This window comes from Struthio camelus, chromosome 12, assembly GCF_040807025.1.
Source record: "Struthio camelus isolate bStrCam1 chromosome 12, bStrCam1.hap1, whole genome shotgun sequence".
In the NCBI taxonomy this organism is placed as follows: Eukaryota; Metazoa; Chordata; class Aves; order Struthioniformes; family Struthionidae; genus Struthio; species Struthio camelus.
The window spans coordinates 1,989,873-2,005,760 of NC_090953.1; the positions used below are offsets into that span (position 1 = coordinate 1,989,873).

A 15,888-nucleotide genomic window follows, 5' to 3' on the forward strand; every position below is an offset into this window, starting at 1 on the left:
TCCCCCCCCACCCCAAGGTGCTCCAGGACATCAATCCCCCCCCACCCCAAGGTGCTCCAGGACATCCATTCCCCCGCACTCCAAAGTGCTCCAGGACATCAATCCCCCCCACCCCAAAGTGCTCCAGGACATCAATCCCCCCCCAACCCAAGGTGCTCCAGGACATCAATCCCCCCCCACCCCAAGGTGCTCCAGGCCACCCTCTGCCCCGAGCCCTCGCGGCCCGTGGAGGCCAGGACGGTCCCCAGGCCACCGCGTGGGGGCACGGGCACCTCTGGGCAGCGCGCGCCGGGCAGGGGCGGGCGCAGCCTCCCCGGACGCGGGTCCCTGCCTTTCCCACGCCCGGAGGGTGCTGGGGACCTTCGCTCCGGGGCGTCCGCTGGGCCCCCGGCGCTGGCTGCAGCCCCCGGGCCCCCGTCGGGGGGACGCGCGCCTGCCGTGGGGCCGCCCGGTGTGGGGCAGGGGGGTTTCCCGCTGGCCGGACGTGCCGCCCCGCTCCGGTCCCACCCGCGGGGCCCTGAGCCGGCAGGTCCGCAGGGACGACCGCCCTCCTGGCCGTTTGCTCGTGCAACCCCCCCAAGGCCAAACCAGCGCGGACACCCCTCGGGGGGCACCGAGGCGCCCGGACCCGGCGGGCGAGGGAGACCCCGGGCACGGTGGCGCGGGCAGCAGCAGAGACGCGCCGGGGCGGGGGGCGGCAGGAGCCGGGCGGGGGGCTTAGAAGTTTTCCTGGAAGAAGTGGAAGCCGAAACGCTCGCACTGAGCTTTGACGACTTTGGCCGGCGCGCCGCAGAAGAAGACCTGGACTTTCCCTTTCTTCTCCTCCGCCACCTTGCGAAACACCTAGGGCCAAGCAGGGGCCGAAGGTAGAGGAGGACGCTGCACGGGCTGCTCTCCGCCGGGGCCGGGGCCGGGGCCGGGGCCGGGGCCGGAGCTGGTTTCCCCAGAGGAAACCCCAAGCCCCCGGGAGGGAGAGCTTCCCCGGAGCCGCGCGCTGCAAGGCGCCGGCCGCCCGCCACCGGGGCAGGGCTGGCCCCTACCTGGCCCCAGTCGGGGCGGCCGGGCTGGGTCCTGGTCCTCAGCCCCGTGATCGAGTCTTTCTTCTCCTTGGCAGCCAGCAGGTCCAGGGCCATCTGCAGCCCGACGGCCTTCACGTCGTGCTTGCCGAGGGCCGACGTCATGTGCATGTGCATCTCCAAAAACCGGTCTAGGGCGTTTCGGGGAGTCAGGCTGGCGGCCGGGGTGGACACGGCGCCCGGCCATCCCCGGCCCCCGCCTCCGCCGACCTCCTGGCTCCTGCTCGGCTTGCTCCATCTCCAGCTTGGTCAGCAGGCTGACGAACCACTCGAAGTGCTTCTGGTCCCGGTTTATCCAGATGAAGTCCACCTGCCAGCAGGCAGCCGGGGCTTCGGCGCCCGTCCGCGGCACGGCCGAGGGCGGCCCCCGCGCTGAGCCCGCTCCTACCTTCCTGAGCGCCATGGCCTGGTCCTTCGGGCCCGCGCACCACGCGTGGCCGCAGCGGGGACAGCTCTGCTTTCTCGTGCGGTACCTGGAGGGACGGACACCGGACGCCTTTAGGGATAACCCCAAGCAGCCGGTTCTCATCGGCTCTTGCACGTTCCCGTATCAAATGCCCCACCAGAGCTTTTCCTGCAGGAGAAACCCCCAGGGCTGAGCGTGCTGAACATCGAGGGAGGTAACGTGTCCCCAGGACCCAGCTTTGGCTCCTATCACCACATACGGTGACTTTCAGGTCCAGAAGAGCGAGGAGGAACCGAGATAGGGACCCAGTAAAGCAGCCCTCTCGCCCGGAGCGGCCCCGTCTCCCCTCTGCTCCCGTTTCTCCAGCGGTTAAATCGAGCCAGCGCTCTCCAAGGATGAAAGGGCACCAAGAAGCTCAAACGCATGCGGCAACCACACGTCGCTGGGACGCCCCGGAGCGCCGGCGAGACCCCAGAGGAAAGATCTGCCACGGCTCGCACCACGTCTTGGCCGCCCCAAAGCCACCCCAGGGCTCGTCGCGGGGCGCCGGGGAGCTCCGCCGGCGACCGCAGCACCCACCTCCCGGGACAGCACTGACCTGTACATGATGCTCTGCAAAATCGAGGCGAAGGGGGTGATGCCGATGCCGGCGCCGATCAGCACCGCGTGCTCCGAGGTGAAGATCCGCCGCGTCGGGGTCCCGTAGGGGCCGTCAATGTAGCACTGGGAGAGGCGAGAGCCCAAGGAGCCGAACAGGAACGCGAGGACAAAGCCATGCACGTTAAAAACAGATATTGGGCTTAGATGAAAGACATCCATGCATATTGAAACAGCTATTAGGCTGTCTTTTCAGCAACAAGTGACAAAGCTGCTCCTCTTCCCCAAAGGAGCAGGGTCCGCGCGGTTTGTCTGCAAGACATCTTGCAGGCTTATGGGGCCCGGTCAGGATTTGGGGTCTTTTATGGGAATTTGGGCTGTATAAAGGTGGTCAGGCGCAGCTGTCAAGGACGTGTACAGCCCTCGCTAGAGCACGCGGCCCGAAAGCGTCGGCCCGCCGGTGCCGGAGGGGCAGAGGGTCCCTCCTCACCTTGACGTCGCAGAGCCAGCTCGGCGCGGCGCGGCGCGGACCTGGCGGGCGAAGGGCACGGCGTTACCGGCGACCGCCTCCCCCTCCCAACAGCCCTCCGTTGCTGAGGATTCGCCTGTAGCGCCACGCCAACTTATCTCCTGGGCTTGCTTTGTTTGATTTTTTGCATTTTTTTCCCCCCTCCTCCCCCAGCTCCGCAGACCTCGCGAGCCCGACGCTTCGGGGAGGCCTGGCGCAACTCACCCGCGTCCATCGCTCCTAAAACGCTATTTGTATGATTCAAAAAAAATAGGCCAGACCCCCTCGGTCACGGGGGAGCCTTCCAGTGGCGCAGGCTGGGCGCTCCAGGGCCAGCCGGGTGTCTGCAGGGCATTACCCGGCTTGCAGCTGGTTTGAACACGGATTAAAAATGCAATTCTCCAAATTCCTGCAAAAAGCAGGGAGACAATGACAGGTTTACAACAGTCTTGATGACGCTGCCGACGGGAGGAGAATCTCGGCTAACAGGAAGGGCAGGTGACGGTGCAACAGCAACATGGGGAGAAGCTCATTACAAGCGGTGCCTGTCCATGCTTCGCCTGTAACGCCCGCCGGGGCGCATCCTCCCGGGGCCGGAGCCGGCAGACCATAAAGAGCACGCGAGCGGCAAGGGGAACGACTGCCGGGGGCGCGCGGCGGTTTGCAGGGCCAGGCCCCCGTGCCGCGCTCGGCTGCAAACCCAAAGGCCTGCCAACGCGCTTACGTCTCCCGGCGGCGGGTCCTCGGCGGCGGCGGCGGCGCGGTCGGGATCCCCTGCTGCTCGGTACGCCGTCAGCTCCACTCTGCCGTCCGCACCGGCGGCTGCGGACCCCTCGGAGCCGGGTGCGCCCAAAACGCCTGCCTGCAACCAACCCCGGGGAAGGGCTCGGCGTGCCCGGCGGCGGCCGGCTCCGTGCCGGGGTTATCCGGCACCGGCAGGGCCGCGCGCTCCCGGCGCAGCCTGGCCAGCAGAGCCCTCTACATGCACCGGCCGAAACGCCAGCCCGGGAAAGCCGGCGCCGGTGCGCAAGCAGCAGCCCCGCTGCAGGGCTCATCCCCGCGCTCTTCGGCGTCGAAGTGCAATGCCCGGCCGTGCTCGGGGCGGCGCAGGCGACCGGGGACGAGGGCGACGTCCCAGCCCACGCCGCTGCGCGCCGGCGTCTTCATCTTAAACCGCTCGTTCGCCCAAAACGGAGCCCAGCGCGCACCCACCTGCGCCCAGCGCCGACATCGCTTCTTCCTCGGGTTTCCGGCGAGGGGTTTGGCCTCGGGGCTGAGCGGCTCGGGCCGCTCGAAGTACTGGTACAGCCGGTTGGTCCAGTGCCCCAGCGACCTGACGTGCAGCCAGACGGTGTCTGCGAAGGGGAGCGGGCGTCCGCGAGCCCGGACGGAGCCTGCCGGAGCATCCCGCGCGCAGCGGATGCCGGCTAGGCGACCGCGGGAATCCCCACCGACTCCTCCCCGGCGAGCGGAGCTGGCTGCTCGGGCGCGCTGCTGATGGTGAACGGGTGCCACTCGTAGGCCGCGATGGCCGGGACGTTCAGGTAGACGTAGTCTCCGGGCTTGTAGCGGAAGGACGGCGGCCTCTTATTCACCAGGTGAGTCACCTGGATTACAAGGAAAAGCAGGAAGGCTGTGAGCACCCGGGCGTGCAAGCAAGCGTGCTGGATCGCACTTCATCCCCGGCTGTCTTCGCCGGGGCAGTCCTCCTGCAGCCCGGCACCACCCGGGTTTGTGCACCCCGTTTTAAACATACAGATAACGGCGGCAGGTTTTGCAGCCGCGGCCGCCGGGGACGCCCTGCAAACGGGCTCGGCCTCTGGGCAAACGCAGAAGAATTATTTGCCAAAGAGATGCTGTTATTCACGGATGGCTTCGTCAGCAGGCAAGCCAAGGCACAGCTCAGAAAGTCTCTTGGTTTGCAAAATCGCAAACCTGGCTGACGGACACCGGTGGCACTTTTTGTATTGCTCTGTGCTGCTCTCTCCCGCAGAGCAGGAAAGAGCTTCAGCACACGGGAAACGAAGTCAGCTCGGAGACAGACTTACCAGTCAGAGCTGAGAAAACGATTTATTCTTCTGTTCACTGTCAAACTCAACTATCAGACAAACATGGGAATCTTATCTACGGTTGGCCTCAAATGCAAAACTGCTCTTCTCCTCAAGAAGCTAAAAGTCAAAACAATTTTCATTGCATCTCCGGTTGTTGTATTAGTCTATCTTTTGACTTGAGAAACAGACAAATTTCTAAGTGAAACGTTTTGAAAAAATTAAAAATTCCATTTGGAAAAGAAAAAAACTACTCCTTTCACCTTGTCCTGTAAATATTCACCAATGCAGGGCGAATTCCTGAACGCTAGCAGGCAATGCGAAACTTCATCGCTTTCATATCAATTACTCATGAAGATTTTTACCCATCTTTGCTAGAAATAGAAGAGAGGGAGCAACGCGAGGCACCTTGCCCCGTCTGCTCCATCTCTATCCCCCGCGACTGGAGGCGCGTTGCCCTTGCAGCCGGCCGCGCAGGCGCAGCAGAGAAATAACCCGAGCTCATCATTTAATATCTGTCTTTTCCTTCCTTTCCCCCCGGGTCACATCATCGCAGCCGCCGCTTACAAAGCGCGTTTCCCCGCGTTGCAAAGCGCTCTGCAGGCGTTCGAGGTGCGGCGGCGCCTTCAGCCCGCTCTGGGCGCGGGAGCGGGAGGCATCGCGGGAAGGAGGCACCGCGGGAAGGGGGCACCGTGGGAAGGGGGGGCACCGTGGGAAGGGGGCACCGCGGGAGCGGGAGGCACCGCGGGAAGGGGAGGCACCGTGGGAAGGGGGCACCGCGGGAAGGGGGCACCGCGGGAAGGGGAGGCACCGCGGGAGCGGGAGGCACCGCGGGAAGGGGAGGCACCGTGGGAAGGGGGCACCGCGGGAAGGGGGCACCGCGGGAAGGGGGCACCGTGGGAAGGGGGCACCGCGGGAAGGGGGCACCGCGGGAGCGGGAGGCACCGCGGGAGCGGGAGGCACCGCGGGAGCGGGAGGCACCGCGGGAAGGGGGCACCGCGGGAGCGGGAGGCACCGCGGGAAGGGGAGGCACCGTGGGAAGGGGGCACCGCGGGAAGGGGGCACCGCGGGAAGGGGAGGCACCGCGGGAGCGGGAGGCACCGCGGGAGCAGGAGGCACCGCGGGAGCGGGAGGCACCGCGGGAAGGGGCCACGTCGCACCTTGGAGGGCAGCAGGTTGACCTCCACGGTGCGCAGCCCGCCGCGCCGCCAGGCCGGCAGCCTTCTCCAGCACGAAGAGGCAGCCGGGAACGGCAAACCGCTTCCAGAAGTTGGGGCCATGGAGGAGCAGCAGGGCCCAGACGGCGACGTAGCAGAGGTGGGTCCAGCAGAAGACCTGCGGGTCGGGTCGGCGGCGTCGAGCGGGACGAGCAGGTTCGAAAGGGGCGGAAGGAAGGGGCGCCGCGGCGGGGCCGGGGGACCCTCGCCCAGGGCTGCGCCTTGCAAGCGCCGAGGGCGACCGACGCGCGAGGGCGTGCAACCGCGAGAGGCGGCTTGCGCGCCGGGAGGGAGGGAGGCCGGGGCGGCACGGAGGGACGCTGCCCAGCGCCGCTACCTGGAAGCGGCCGCTGCTGCCCACGCAGGAGCCGGAGAAGGCCAGCGTGGTGGCCAGGAGCAGCTGCAGGACCAGCCCCGTGAGCGCGGGGCGCCGCTCGCCCCCCGCCAGCCGGCCAGCCGAGAGACGCCGGGAACGGCGGCGAGGAGTCAGCGAGCCCCGTGCCGCAGCGGGGCGACCCCGTCCCACCTCGCAGCGCCGCGCTGCGCTCCCATCCTGACGTTTGCAGACCGGCACGGTCCGGCCTTTGGCTCGGGGCTGCCCTGACAGACTCGTTTTTTCCGATTTGCCCAGGCAGCGGCTGCTTTCGCTTAGGCCCCAGCACGGCTGCCGCTTTCTGCCGACGGTTTTAAGCGGTTTGATGGAGCGCCGCGGCTGCCTCCGGGGCCGCGCTGGCCTCGCCACGGCGGCCGGGATGGGCGATGCCGGGAAGGCAGGAGCGCGCGTCCCCAGGCGTACCGCCCGCCTCCGAGAGCGGCGGGGCCCGCGCTGCGCTGCGCGAGGAGCAGCCGGAGCCCCTCTCTGCCTGGCTGCAAAAGCCACTAGAGGGGGATGACAGACAGCGCACAGACTGCGCGGCGCCACACGCGCCATCCCCTGGCCTCCGCCGGCCCTACTTGGGGCCTTGCAGCCCTCCTGGGGTCCCTGCATCCCCCCCAGGGGTCCCTGCATCCCTCCTGGGGTCCCTGCATCCCCCCCTGGGGCATGTGCAACCCTCCTGGGGTCCCTGCATCCCCCCCAGGGGTCCCTGCATTCCTCCTCGGGTCCCTGCATCCCCCCCTGGGGCATGTGCAACCCTCCTGGGGTCCCTGCATCCCTCCTGGGGTCCCTGCATCCCCCCCAGGGGTCCCTGCATTCCTCCTCGGGTCCCTGCATCCCCCCCTGGGGGCATGTGCAACCCTCCGGGGGGCCCTGCATCCCCCCCAGGGGCATGTACATCCCTGCTGGGGTCCCTGCATCCCCCCCTGGGGGCATGTGCAATGCTCCTGGGGTCCCTGCAACCCTCCTGGGGTCCCTGCATCCCCCCCCAGGTGCATGTGCAACCCTCCTGGGGTCCCTGCATCCCTCCCTGGGGTCCCTGCTTCCCCCCCCAGGGGTGTGTGCAACCCTCCGGGGGGCCCTGCATCCCCCCCTGGGGTCCCTGCATCCCTCCTGGGGTCTCTGCATCCCCCCCAGGGCGTGTGCAACCCTCCAGGGGTCCCTGCATCCCTCCTGGGGTCCCTGTATCCCTCCCTGAGGTCCCTGCATCCTCCCCTGGGGTCCCTGCAACCCTCCTGGGGTCCCTGCATCCCCCCCTGGGGTCCATGCAACCCTCCGGGGGGCCCTGCATCCCCTCCCCGGGGGCACGTGCAACCCTCCTGTGGTCCCTGCATCCCTCCCTGGGGTCCTGCATCCCCCCCAGAGGCATGTACATCCCTCCTGGGATTGCTGCATCCCCCCACCCGGGGCATGTACATCCCTCCTCGGGGCATGTGCAACCCTCCTGGGGTCCCCACATCCCTCTCTGGGCCCTGGGGCCCCTGCATCCCCCCCGGGGGCATGGGAATCCCATCCTGGAACATGTGCAACCCTATTGGGGACCCTACATCCTTCCTGGGGCATGTCCATCCTCTCTTGGCCCCCCTAGGGGCCCCCGCATCCCCCCAGGGGCTGCCACCCGTGATGCACCGCGCATGCCCTGGGACGCAGAGCCCTCCTGCCGCGAGCAGAGCCGGCAGCGTGCCGGCCCCCCCACGGCGGCTCTCAGCCCGTTCCCTGCTCAGCGGCGCAGCCGTACCCCAGCCCACGCTTCCCCCAGGGCTAGCAGGCTGCGTTAGCATCGGTGTTGCCTAAGATAAGCCCGTTGCAAGCGAAAGGCCTTCGCCGGCCGGGGAGCTGCTACTTGCTGAAGTTGGCCACGTGCGCGCCCGTGTGCAGCGCTGCGAGCGCCATCACCACGTAGCCCACCAGCTGGTGGAAAACCACGTTTCGGTCCAGCGGCAAAACTCTGGCGATCCAGGTGGCTCGCAGCCAGGTCAGGCAGCGCCGCAGCACGAGCACCTCCAGGACGGGGAGAGGGCGGTCGGAAACGGCGAGGGGCTCCCGTGGGCTGCCCCGACCGGCCTCGGCTCCCCGCGGGGCTGGGATTTCAGCCGGGAGAGCCCGGAGGAGGAAGTCAGGGATGCTTTTGCAGCACGGGCTCCGTGAGGAAAAAAATTGGGGTTGTTCTTGCACACGGCCGCCTTCTGCTGTTACTTATGTATGGTTATTTAGAGGAAGGGACAGCCTGCAAGTGCGAAGTCCCCGGGCTCCTGCCACTGCCCTCGGAAGTGCAGGATTTCAGGCCCGGGGACGGTTCCCGGCGGGAAGCAGCCCGGGACGCGACAGCCCGGCCCCCCGCGGCCCCGGCGCCCGCACTCACGGCGATGAAGGCGCAGTTGAAGTTCAGGCACTGCCCGCAGCCCCGGGCCAGCGGCAGCCAGGGGCCGCGGCCGGCGTGGCCCAGGGCGGCCAGGGCGAAGAGCAGCAGGTTGCGGCCGGCGTAGCCCCCCAGGCAGGCCAGCTGGCTGCGGCAGTCGTGCCAGTACGCGGCGCTGAGGCAGCGCGGCCGCCGGCTCCGCTGGCCGGGCGGCGGGGGCTTCAGCCAGGTCGCGGGGCTGCGGGCAGCGGGCAGCGTCGGCGGAGGGCTGCTCCGCGCGGGCGGAGGGGCTTGCAAGGAAAAACGCAGCCCCGGGTGGGGAGGACCCCCCCGCACCCCACCGAGGGCGTTACCTGATGGTCAAGTTCTCCAGAACCTCTGGAAAACGCTCCAGCTCCTCCCTGAGCTCCTCGAAGGCGATGGAGCCGCCGCGGTCCTTGTCGGCAGCCTCGAAGAGGGCCAGCGTGAGGGCGTCCAGCCTCTCCTCGGGCAGGCAGACGGCGCTCTCCCGCAGGCAGGACCGCAGCACCGTGCGCAGCTCGTCCGGCTCGATGGAGCCGCTGCCTGGCCGGAGGCGAGCGGGAGGGCGGCGGCGGTCAGAGGACCCACCTGCCCCCGCCGACCGCGGAACCGGCTGGTTTTACTTTTGTCTTTGGCTTTCCACGCGGGAGTCGCCTCCCTTCCTCGCGCTCCGGATCTGCGTTAGGAACCGATGTGAGGGCAGCGTCACGCCGCCGCTAACGAACGAGCAAGCTCGCTCGGTCGGCATCGCTCCGACGGGCTGACGGGCAGCAGCGGCTTTGCTGCTGGCCTGGCAAAGCTCAGCCGTACGAAATCAGGGCAGATGCGCTCATCTGGCAGCAAAACACGCAAGCGAGTTAGGCAGGAAAGCGGCCCGGCTCTTCGCTCGTTGGGCAGCGTTTTCTGCCCGAGCAGGTCAGAGCAGGAAAAGACCACGTGAAGTCAGGAAGAGCCTTTTAGTATTATTTTCAGCTTTCCCAGCCAACGGAGAAAGATCATCTCGTACTATGTCTCACAAACATCAGCTTGATGATGGCCACATGGAAGAGGAAGATCGTCAGTACTGAGCCTCTTTGCACACTTCAAGGCAGGTTTGAAGTGGGCTCCCTTCGCCCAGCCCCGAGCCGGAGGCTCAGGCAGCCCGGTGCTTACGCACGGCGCTCAGAGTGCCCTCTGCTTTGCAGGAAAAACCCTGCTTTTGCCTTTGATCTCCTTGCCTGGCGCACGTCTTCCCTCCACCCGCTACGGTCTGTCCTTGTGGGTGGCGCGTGGGGCCACCGGCTTTCCCTCCGCTCCCTGCGGGACACGTGCAACTTTTGGAAGAGGCAAGCGGCAGCTGCCGCGCTGCCCAGCAAGACCAGCAACTCGTTTGGGCTGAAATCTCCAAAACCGCTGAGGATGTTTAGATACGGGGCACCGAGCGCCCCACTGCCAGGAGCTGACGCGAGAGCCGGGAGGGGGCTCTCGCGGTCAGAGCTGGCGCGCCGGGTTCACGGTGCGAACGGTGGGTGACCTGCCCGCACGCCGATGAGACGTTTTTACACCCCGGACCTCCGCCCTCCGAAGAAGGGCTCCTGCCTGGGTTTGGCCAGCTGCCTCTCGCAGAGGAAGGGGAGGATTTCAGCTCAGTGCGAATTCCAGCCCGGAATTAATTCACGTTCAGACACTGGCACTTCTCTTTTGGGTCATCTCCACGGCCCGGGGTAAAGGCATATCATGGGAAACCCTAACGTGCGCCAGTTTAATTGCTGTTGTTTAGAAAGACTTTTGATACCTTCGCCACAGGACAAAGACAGCAAAGTCACACCTGAGAGATGGTTTTTTTAATGAAGATCCAGGTCCTGAAGTGAAGACTGACCTGCCCCTTACCTTGGTCTGGGGGATGGACACGAGCAGTGTGGCCTTGCAAATCGCAACCGTTGTGCAGAAACGGGAACTAACCTATTTCTCGTCCGCTGACCGTCCACATCGTAAACTTGGAAGAGGAATCGCAGCTTGTCCGTCTCGTTTCCATGCACGAGCAGGCTCAGGGCTTTCAGCAGCTCCTCCAAACTGATGCTCCCGCTCCCGTCGGAGTCGAACAGCGTGAAGAACCGCTCGGCAAAGAAAGACTGCGGAAAGGAGGACAAACGCGCTCCCAACGGCTGCGGGACGCTCCCCGCGGCCGAACCCCGAGGCTGCAAACGAAGCTCTCGCCGCCGGCAGTGGGAACCGCTCAGCCAAAGCTGAACGTCGCAGCCGCCGACCAAAACCAGGACCGAGGAAGCGGGGCTGCTTCTTTAGGGCGCGCTGGCAGCGGAGCCCGAGGAGCGACTGCCGGGAAGCGGGGCGCGTGGGCAGCCCCGGCCCCGGCCCCGGGCGGCTGCTGGGGCTGCCGGCTCGCTCCGCGGCGCCTGCGGCAGACCCCTGCGAGCAGCCCGGCTGCGCAAGGCTGGACTGCGGACCCCCAAGCAATTTTCCGTGACAAAAGTCTGATGCAAGCCTGCCGTTCCTGCTCGCTGCAGGGTACTTCCAGGTTTCTCTCTCTCTCCATCCCCTCCTCCGTCCTTAACTCTATTTTTTCTATTTTTACGCTTAGTTTTCGCTAAGCGCTGTAAGAGCCCGCCGGCCGGGGGCTGCCCGGGCAGCGCCCAGCGGGGAGCACTCACCTCCTTCACTTCGAGAGCCGCCTCGAACTCTTCCAGGCTGATTTCGCCGCCTTCCCCCGCCACGCTGGCGAACTGCCGCGTTGCCCACGCCAGCCACCGGGCATCCTCGTCCGGGCCCATGCTGGCCGCCCGCCTGAGGAAGGGCACAGCGCACCAGGGGCAGAGCTGGCGCCTTGGCCTCGGGTAAGCAGGCGACGGCGGCAGGCGCGCCGCGGCCGGCGGGGGACAGCAGCCCGCGGGGCGGCCAGCCGCCGGCCCAGCTTCACGCGCCCGCACACAGAGCTCACGTGTCAGCCCCCAAATCCACCCCCTCCCCGGTGGAGGAACAAAGGTTTCCTGCCTCTCGCCCCGGCAGCCCTGGACAGCCTCCCTCTTTCTCCCAGGCTGCCTCCAGCCTTCTCAAGCTTGTGCACCAGCTGCGCGCTCCCGGGCTGAGCGGCTCCCTTTTAATCATCCGCTGCTCCGGGGCCTGAGAAACCTCAGGCAGCTACAGACATTTCGTAGCTCGTGCTCAGAGAGGCTGATCCTTTTGTTACAAGCTCTAGTTCTGGGATTTCTTTAACTTTTGCAGACTGCCCCGTCCTCCTCCCCTCATTTCTAGCCGGGCCCTCAGCTTCGTCCCAGCCCGGTTTCCCTTTGCAGCCAGCACAGGTCTCCTGGCCTCCCTGTTCAGTCCGCCCTCCTCACATGGGGCTTCTCCTCGCCATCTCCTTCTCCAGCCTTCCTCGCCCCTTCAAGTCCTCCAGGCTCCTGTCAAATCTGTTTGTGGCTTGCCAGCAGAGTCCAAAATAACCACAGGCTTTCATCGTCTTAGGAAACCAGGAGAAAATTAACATGCTGCATTCAACATGCCATTTTTTGATTTTGTGAATCATCCCACACCATCTTACCCTAAATCGCTTCTATGAACCTTCCTCAGAGGGCTTCTATGAGGCTTTAAAAGTGAGGGGTCTCATCAGGAGGACACAGCGCCCCCGAGACAGCACGCAGGGACAGATCAAGTTTGGGCAACGCAGCTATAAACAAGGCACAAACTTTCAGCATCGCTTTATGTTTCTGCTCATATAAAGGTAGGTCATTTCCAAACTCTGTGCTGCTTCACACTGGTTTTAACTTATTGTTTCTCATATCTTACAATCGCATCCAGTTTTGTCATCAGATCTGCAACTGCAGCCCAGTTATTCTGTTGCCGCATGATATTTAAAATGTAGCTGATCACAGCTGTTGTATGTTATTCTTTTAATTCCCTTTATTTTACACTGCTTGCCCCATTAAGCAGGCTAACCTTGGGAAGCGTGCACCCTGCCAAATTCAATAAAGAGCTCATATTCACTCTGTGCTTCAGTCTTTATTTACTAGCCATCAGGAACACATGGGGAAGTGTCTTTTTCATACTGCAACCTTTATTCATTTTTGAACAAATCCTACTTGTAAGGCAATAAACTGTGACTAAATTGGGGAGAAGGTTGCCATGGGAATGTCAGAAGCAGAAACCAGATAGTAAACCATTTGCGCTTTACTACTCAAACTGATGCAATAGGTACTTCAGGCAGAGATGTGCCTGTGCAGTAAACAAGTTAGGAAGCAGAGAGCAATTTTGTACACTAAGTGGCATAGTTTCACTTCATTGCTGGGGCCCAGACAGCAGAGCTTAGCTGGAAAGCGCCCTTGGTCTATCTACCTATTTATGCGTTTGGTTGAAAACTCAAAGTGCTGGCCAACGGACGTGGCAAGTTTGCACAAAAATCTACCTATCTAGCTCCGTGCTAACTGCAAACAGGCTCTGTGAACAGCTCTCCGATTGAGACATGACCCACGGGTCCAGGGCTCGAAAGGCCTGTAGAGCGCACAGATCGAACCAGCCAAAACACCTAGAGTCTCACCTAAAACTACCTCACCACTTAAATATCATGGTGGTGCGCACCTCACATACTGTATTTCAAAGAACAGGGAGAAATACAGACAAGCTAGTGGAGCCTAACAAGACATGTAGGTAAGCCCTACAGAATGACCAAAGTACACATCGGCAGAAGTGAACCTTTCGCATCTCTCCATCAGTCTTCAAGAATTTTGCAAATTCTTATCAGCATCGCTCCCTTCTACTTAGTCTGACCCGTTTAGCAACGTTGGCTTCAATAGGGTTAATTTCATCTGTATATGTATCAGGGATTAGCATCTTCCCCAGCAGTTCAAAAGATATTCTGGTTTGCTTGTAAATTAGATCTGAATGCATCATGCTGCCACTAGTTTCTGCAAACTGGTTTTCTGAAACTTTTCTGCTTCATTCTTAATAGGTGACTGTAAACGCTGAGACTGCGTCAGGCAAGTAGTTTCATAGCTTACTTTGTTGCAAATGGACCTGGAACTTCAAAATTCCCTATTCTGTTTAACATAACCAAAATGACAAACCAGCCTTCCAGATAACAAACCGTCCCTGAATGCGTTTCTGCCTCCAGTGCTGCTATGAACCTGTTACTGGAAACCTCTATCACATCGACAGCTGATAACTCTTCCCCTTCCCAAAGGCACTGTCCTACATCCAAGACGCTTCATCTTCCAGACAGAAAGAATCAGAAACACAAAATACCAGCATCTTTTTGGGTCGTGGTGGAATCACTCTTCATGTAAGAACTTATTTCCCGGGCCAAAATTAAGCTTTAATTTGAAATGATTCTGGAACAGTATTACCACGTGATTTTAAAACAGCGCATATAAAAACAGATATAACCATTTAAAAAAAAAAAAGAGCTCAGAAATAGGTTCTGTAGACACTGCATATAACTGAGCTTCAGTGCAAAGTAATACAGTTTCAAAGGGTTTATTCTTCATATTTCCCAGTACAGTAGTATTTCTTCTAAATTGTGTGTATTTTACATTTACTTGCAGCACTCCCTATTGGGATTCCAACAGGACCCATACACAAATTCTAAACTGAATTTGCAATCCAGATAAATTCATTTTAAAACTACGGAGATCCAAGGTCATGAAACTATTTAGTAGGGAAAGGGAAGAGAAAAATATAAATCAGCTTCAAGTATGTTCTGGATCTCACTGACACAAGTCCCCCTTTATTCTCAGAGTATTTCTACTACACAGACATACTATAGATATCTAAAATAGGAAAAAAAGAGACCTTAGGCTTGCTAATACGACTTGTGAAACGTGGCCAGGCTGCTACAAAAAGAACATAGTATATTATATTCAAGCATCTGACATTACATGAAGTGGGATCCTGCGTTATTTACTCCCTTTCAGCTGACAGATGTACCAGTGCAAGTCTGTTTGATTTCAGTTCTTGTGGTAAATTCTTCCTACAAATTTATGAAAATAAGTCTGACAAGTCAATCTCTCAAGAAAAGCGCTTCTGTTTTCTCTGCTTGCAGAGATTCCCCCCTCAAGCTTTCAAAATATGACCACAAACCCCAGAATTTTCACACCACGCTGGAATGTATAAATATTAATCCAGCCATATAGGCTGGCTTGAAAACAAAGGTGCCAGTTCTGCAAAAACTCACAGAGGAGAGTGCAGTGCAAGTTATTCAATTTAAAGTGCTACCCGTCGAGACTGCTTTCTAGAGTCAAATTCTACACTTGTAAATCTTTGCAGACAGCACCTCTAAATGCCTTCAGTTTTGCTACTGAGCTTCTTAGCCCCTAACCACAAGGAAGTGCTGCAGCTGTCTCTTTTGCAAGAGTCCCTTCTCTATAAACGAATATATGAAATCTTCACTCCCTCCCTAGATGTGCAGGGCTGGGATGAAGACAGGTAGGCGGTTGCTGTCACAGAAGTGGTTGAGCACCCGGCCATGCAGGAAGGTAGACATCAAGTTCTGGGGGAGAGCTGATTTCAGCTTGAAGCGAGCTGAATCATGTCAGTTAGGCTCCTACAGGCTGAAGAGATTTAGTCCAAACGAGGAACGAATACAAGTTAAGATTCAGGATTTGGCTAGCTTTTATTCCAACTTCCATGTACTAAATCCTTTTGCTATTGATGTAGTTCACCTGAAACACTATGAAAAAACATGCATGAGCAAACCTAAATTACTTCTTCAGAACAGAGAGTATACAGAACTGGTTGCAGCCAACAGATTTTCAGTTTCCAATGTAGAGTTACCGTAGCTCTGACTCCAGAGATATAGCTTTGATATCTATTAAATTGCCTGTTGGTCCAAGATCAAATGAGGGTACCAACACATCTAAATGTCTTTGGAATCAGCAAGACATCGAAGTATGAAAAGCAGATACTGTACTAAGACACCAGCACCAACGAGATGGATTGAGCATGCTTAAAAGAAGAGGCTGTAATTATTGCAGAAGTACATCACTATAATATTGCTAAGCAATAATAATGGATACTTCTGAGCACGCTTCTTCCACCTCAGCAGTAGAGAAGCTAGAAGCAACTTTGAAATGTATACCAGCCTTCCTGAGTCACTTCTTCAAAGGCAATACCCCTACTAATGGAGCAACAGCTTGAAAATTGAGATGTTTATAGATGTAGGAGTGTAAACCTTGTGTTTGATGGAAGATTGTAAAGACAGCATCCCAGTGCCGAAGGAGAGATGAAAGAGTTAGTCATCTCTAACTGCGATAGGAAGAAACGTCACTGTGTCTTGTTCGCCACATAGCCTT

General features: G+C 60.5%; 1 protein-coding gene across 1 annotated transcript; it reads right to left on the reverse strand.

Annotated features, from left to right (window-relative positions):
• Window positions 1-462: 462 nt before the first annotated feature.
• Window positions 463-11,376, reverse strand: NOX5 (NADPH oxidase 5). The gene is given in 16 exon segments (XM_068958840.1): window positions 463-843; window positions 1,041-1,207; window positions 1,287-1,386; window positions 1,465-1,549; window positions 2,081-2,205; window positions 2,570-2,588; window positions 3,045-3,069; window positions 3,796-3,946; window positions 4,066-4,194; window positions 5,796-5,826; window positions 5,828-6,526; window positions 8,072-8,229; window positions 8,591-8,825; window positions 8,941-9,151; window positions 10,569-10,719; window positions 11,257-11,376. Coding segments are annotated over 16 exon segments (2,532 nt in total). The 3' UTR covers window positions 463-717.
• Between the last annotated feature and the right edge of the window lie 4,512 nt (window positions 11,377-15,888).